General features: G+C 40.0%; 1 protein-coding gene across 1 annotated transcript; it reads right to left on the reverse strand.

Annotated features, from left to right (window-relative positions):
- Positions 1-454: 454 nt before the first annotated feature.
- On the reverse strand, positions 455-5,567 carry LOC100342303 (olfactory receptor 5V1-like). Its single transcript, XM_008265574.4, has 3 exons — positions 5,556-5,567; positions 3,855-4,158; positions 455-1,398 (listed from the first exon to the last, which is right to left on the reverse strand). Exons 1-3 carry the CDS (start codon positions 5,565-5,567, stop codon positions 455-457), a joined length of 1,260 nt encoding a protein of 419 aa, XP_008263796.3.
- Between the last annotated feature and the right edge of the window lie 592 nt (positions 5,568-6,159).

Raw genomic sequence — 6,159 nt, forward strand, 5'->3', positions numbered from 1 at the left:
AAGAAATCAGAAAATGACAATTTCATCTCTTCCTCCTCCTCCTCTGCTACCTTCTCCCCCTCCACCTCTCTTATCTCCCACCTACCTAAAATGCAACTCTTATTTATTCCATTCTCTTTCTGCCCTCAACCATATGATACCTATTGGCAGAATCTGAGCTGGAAAACTTCTGGAAAGGGAGTTTGGGAAATAATGATTCTAGGCTTTCTACTCTTGTGTTGTGGGCAGAATGCAGGATATGGACGGTATTGAAAATCAACCCAAAAGAGCTGACACGTCTTGATTTGGCAAAATGAGAAAAGGGTACTTGGAAAGATCAATCTGAGGAATGGGTTATAAAGTAACTGAAAAATGTAGACATAGTCTTCCCAAAACTATGTACAAATCCCTTGGATGTTTTTTCAGCTTGTTATATATCTCAATTCAAGGGCTATTGTCCTAGGCACTGATGGTGTCAGACAATGTGCACTCTAGCCAGCTTCCTCAGGGCACCCTTGACCTCCTTGTTCCTCAGGCTGTAGATGATGGGGTTCAACATGGGGGTCACAACACAGAAGAGCACAGAGACCAAGATGTCCATGTCCAGGGAGTAGCCTTCACTGGGTTTGTCATAGTTGAAGTTGGCTGTTCCAAAGAAGACCACCACCACAGTGAGGTGGGATGCACAGGTCGAGAAGGCCTTGCTCCTGCCCTGAGCAGAGGGAATCTGAAGGATGGCAGAGACGATGCGTATGTAGGACACCGCCGTGAAGAGGCAGGGGCTCAGGCCGATGGTGGCGCTGGCCACGTGCAGCACAGACTCATTGACAGAGGTGTCTGAGCAGGAGAGCTTCAGGAGCAGGGGGATGTCACAGAGGAAGTGGCTGATGTGGTTGGGCCCACACAGAGTGAGTGAGGCTGTCAGCACGGTGTGCGTCACAGAGTTCACCAGCCCACACATCCAGGATGCAGTCACCAAGCAAACACAGACCTTCGCATTCATGAGAACTGGGTATTGGAGAGGGCGGCAAATGGCCACGTAGCGGTCATAAGCCATAGCAGCCAACAAGACACATTCGGTGCCAGCACATGTCACGAGGAAGAACATCTGGGAAAGGCAGCCCTCATAGGAGATGGTCTTCTTTTCCCGGAAGAAGTTCACGAGCATGACTGGAACAGTGGTAGAAGTGTAGCAGATGTCCAAGAAGCTCAAGTTGCTGAGGAAATAATACATTGGAGTATGGAGAGCAGGACTGAGCCTGGTGGCCATTATTAGGAGCACGTTCCCCAGGAGCGTTGTCAGGTAAATGACCAGGAAGACCAGGAAGAGCAGGCCCTGTAGATCAGAGTGGTTGGAAAATCCCAAGAAGATGAACTCGGTGACAGATGTTTGGTTGTTCATCTCAAATGGTGTCACAGCTATGAAACAAAAAACAAAAAACAAAAACAAAAACAAAACAAAGAAAAAACCATGTTGTGAATGCATTGAAAGCACTCCAAATGGGCCAAGTCAGATACTGTGTACAAAGTGGCCTGAACTATGGAGAGAGGGGAGTAGGAGTGTCTTCAATCGTAACTACTCACAGTTTTGCTTGGCTGCTCGTTGGTAAGAATAAACGAAAACCTGGTCAAAACCTACAACAAGCTACTAATTCCCATCTTAGAGTAAGCTCGTTGCTCACTGGCTCTGCAGTATATTCTGCTAACGTTAAACTTCACTGTTTAATTGTTTTTGGTAAATATCTAACTTTATAGTAACATTTTCATTGTGAAAAATTAAGAAAACGCAGATAGATGGAGAATAGAATTATGCATAGAACCTATGCCATCTTCCAGTGTATTCTATCCTAGCTTTGCTTCACCCTGTGAATCTGGAACTCTGTTTATAGGTTTGTAATATATAAGAAAAAATTTCCATGATATCATTGTATTCTATAGTACCAAATAAATTTATTGTCTCCATTTCGATTGAATATTTAGATGGCTTCCATTCTTGTTACTATTATAACACTAGAATGAAAATTTTTATATATAAGTATCTATGAATATATCTGTTTATTCAAAAATTTAGAATTTTGTTTATTTGCATTTTATTTGAAATACAGAAAGAAAGGGTGAGATACGAGAGAGACACAAGGAGATCTTTCACCTACAGGTTCACTTCCCAAATGCCCACAACAGCCAAGCTTGTGCCAGGCTGGAACCAGAAACTCAGTTAAGGTCTTCCTCATGAGTGGCAGGTACTCAACTACTTGAGTTATCACCTGCCGCCTCCCAGGGTGCACATTTGCAGGAATCTGGGATTGGAGTTGGAGCTGGGACTTGAGCCAGGCACTCCAATGTGGGATATACCAAATGCCCATCTCCAGAATAAAATTCTAAGTCAGCCCATTTTAAAATAAATGGATACCATTTTTTAATAGGAATTTTTATGTTGTGGGGATTTATAAGATATAAGATCTATTTTAAGCAATACTTATATGTTTTTTATCAGTAAGATAAATTTTAGTAGTCTTAAGATTTGACTTCAAAAAGAAAAAGATTTGTTACTGAAAAGGGAATTGATATAATTACCAATTTTCTATAAGTTATCTAATCTCTGATCCATTTTTCTGAACTGCAATTTCTGTTTCTTTTCAATCTTGGAGGCAAGATAAGTTAGCAGAAACAATGGGCTCTTGAGCTAGGTCTGTGTGGATTGAAATCCTACAATCGCTATTTACTATATGTGGTTGATCTCTGTTCCTTACCTTGCACATAGTATTGTGATATTAGTGGTATGTATCTTACAGTTGTTGGAAGAAGAAACATGAGATAATGTAAGTTACGTGGTTAGCTCATTACCTATGCTCAGTGCTCCTTATCAGATTGGAAAGTCCCCTTTTATCCCAATGTTACTAATAGTTGTCTTTTTTTTTAAATCATGAATAGATATTGAACTTTGTCATGATTTTTCTGCATCCATTGAGATGATATTATTCCTTTTTTAGTTTATTAATATGAGATTATATTGAATAACTTTTTGAATTTTGAACAAACCTTACTGTTCTTAGATCAATTTCAATTGATTGTGATGTTATTCTCTTTATATATTTCTTGATTCATTTTGCTAACATTTTTGTTGAGGAGTTTTTAGATCTATTTTCTTGAGGGATGATATTGGCTTATGACTTTCTTTTCTTGTGATATCTTTGTCTACTTTCATTCTCAGTGTGACGCTGGCCCTACAAAATCTGTTGGGAGGTTTCTCTTAGGTTTTCTAGGAGATTTCTAAGTATAGAATTGTTATTATTTCTTTCTTGAATGGTAAAAAAATCAACAATGAATACTTATGAGCTTGGGCTTTTCTTTTATGGAAGGGTTTAAACTAGAAATATATTTTTTCTTTTTTTGCCAGTCATGTGTTATTGGGTGCTAACGCACAGTTAGGATATGAAAGGATTCAACAATGATGGGGTTCCTCACATGTGGGTGTGTGACCAAGGAGGTCATGATCGGCAAGACAGAACGCACCCTCCATTCCAGCCACTCCACTGTGGGGCTTGTGTGGCCACTCATATGTGAGTTCCTTGTTAAGAAAGACAGAAGCTGAAAAATCATGTTAGCTACAGGAACTGTATACTCCCTCTCTTCACAGTGATGTAGTAGTTGTAATAATAGTAGTAGCCACATAAACCTTCTTTAGGAGTGAAATCCTGCATCCATATTCAGCCTGCAGCTCCTGAGTTTTACATCTATGAGTTTTTTTCTCCTTGACTTGTACCATCTTGCTGTCTACAAATTCATATATCTGTGTGTGTGTTGTGTGTGTGTGTGTGCGTCCATGCATGTGTGTTTAAATCTCCACATTGTTCCATCTTGAGTAGTTTTGGTACCTTTGATGTCTTTCAAGTACATTTCATCTATGTAGTTGAATTTATGAGCATAGAATTGCTTGTGGTATTCCATAATTATCCTTTTAATATAGGATAGGTATTGATCGCTCTTATTCTTAATATTTATAATTTGTATCTTCTTGCTTTTTTCCTTAGTGAGTCTGACTAAAAGTTTATCAGTTTTATTGATCTTTTCAAAGAACAAGATTATTTTCATTGACTTTTCTCTATCTTTTTCAATTTCATTGATTTCTACTCTAATCTTTATTATTTCTTTGCTTTTGTTTGCTTTGGGTTTAATATTCTGTTAGTTTAAAGTGAAAGTTTAGGTTACTAAATTTAGATATGTCTCTTCTAATATAGACATTAAATGTTAACAAATTTGTTTACAGACTGCTAATGCAAGTTTTGGATTATTATGTTTTTATTTTCATTCAGTTCAAAATATTTAAAAATTTCCTTTGAGACTTTCTCTTTGCCCCATGTGTTATTTTAATTTTTAAAGAATTAATTTAAGAGGGAGAGGGAGAATTAATTAAAGAGGAACGACAGAGAGTTCCTATCTGCTGATTCTCTCACCAAATGCCTGTGATGGCCAAGGGGCCAAATCCAGAAGCCAGGCACTCACTTCAGGTCTCCCGCATGGGTGGCCAGAACTCAATTACTTGAGTCATCACAGCTGCCTTCCAGGGTCAAAATTAGGAGACAGAGCCAAAACTTGATCGCCATTGTGGGTCACAAGGTTCCAAAAGGCATTTGATAGCCCTGAGTTATTTTAAAACATTGTTTAATATGCAAATATTAGGGATTTTCCAGGTATCTTTCTATTACTGTGATTTTGTTATGACTGAAGAATAAGCTTTGTATGATACTCATTATACATGAGAAGGTAGTGCTGACATTTCCAACTGTACTTGTGCATCCATTTATTTCTCCTTTCAAATCTGGCAGTTTTGACCTTGTGTAAGTTTAAGCTCTTTCTCAATTGGATACACATAAAGGATTGTTGTCTTCCTGGAGCACTGATTTCTTTATCATTGTGTAATGTTTCTGTTAATCCGTGAAAGTCTTCCTTCTTCTGAAGTCTATTTTCTCTGAAATTAATGTAGCTATCCCCTATTTACTCAGTGTTTATGTAGTATATCTTTAATACTCTTCTACTTTTAACCCTTACATCTCCTTATATTTATTTATTTTTAAAGATTTTATTTTATTTGTTTGAGAGGTAGAGTTACAGACAGTAAGAGGGAGAGACAGAGAGGTCTTCCATCCACTGGTTCAATCCCCAAATGGCTGCAGTGGCTGGTGCTGGGCAGATCCAAAGCCAGGAGCCAGGAGCTTTTGGGTCTCCCATGTGGGTGCAGGGGCCAAACACTTGGGCCATCTTCCACTGCATTCCCAGTCCACAGCAGAGAGCTGGATCCGAAGAGGAGCATCTGGGACTACAGCCAGCACCTCTGTGGGGAGCTGGCACCCATATGGGATGCTTGTGCTTCAGACGGAGGATTAATCTACTGCACCACAGTGCCAGCCCCCATCTCCTTGTATTTAAAGTGGAATTCTTTTAGATGCTATGTGGTTGGAAGCTGCATTTTAAAACACAATCTGGAGGCTCTACAGAAGAACTCTTTTCTACCTCTTTCTAGCTTCTTGTCATTCCAGGTGACACTTGTGATACTGCCTAGCTTGCACCTGCCTCACCTTTGCCTCCATGTTTACCTGATCTCTTCCCTGTATGCACCCTTGTGTGTCCTCTCCTTTTAAGGACACCACTCGGGGCTGGCGCTGTGTTGTAGTGGGTAAAGCCACTGCCTGCAGTGCCGGCATCCCATTTGGGCACCAGTTTGAGTCCTGGCTGCTCCGCTTCCAATCCAGCTCTCTACTATGGCCTGGGAAAGCAGTAGAAGATGGCCCAAGTCCTTGGGCCTCTGCACCTGTGTGGGAGACCCAGAAGAGGCTCCTGGCTTCAATTCGGTGCAGTTCCAGCCATTACCACCAATTGGGGAGTGAAACAGCTGATGGAAGACTAACACTCACTCTCTCTCTCTCTCTCTCTCTCTTTCTCTCTCCTTCCTTCTCTCCTTCTCTCTCTGTGTAACTCTGACTTTCAAATAAATACATAGAATCTTAAAAAAAAAATAAAGGACACCACTCAATGAGTTTAGTGCACACCCTAATCCAGCATGGTCTCATGTTAACTTAAAAAATTAGAACTTCAAGGACTGTATTTCCAAGGAAGAATACAAACTCAGGTTCTGATTAGGCATGGATGTTGAGAATACTATTCACCCCAAAGCATTTATAT

The sequence above is a fragment of the Oryctolagus cuniculus genome, chromosome 7 (assembly GCF_964237555.1).
Source record: "Oryctolagus cuniculus chromosome 7, mOryCun1.1, whole genome shotgun sequence".
Classification (NCBI taxonomy): domain Eukaryota; kingdom Metazoa; phylum Chordata; class Mammalia; order Lagomorpha; family Leporidae; genus Oryctolagus; species Oryctolagus cuniculus.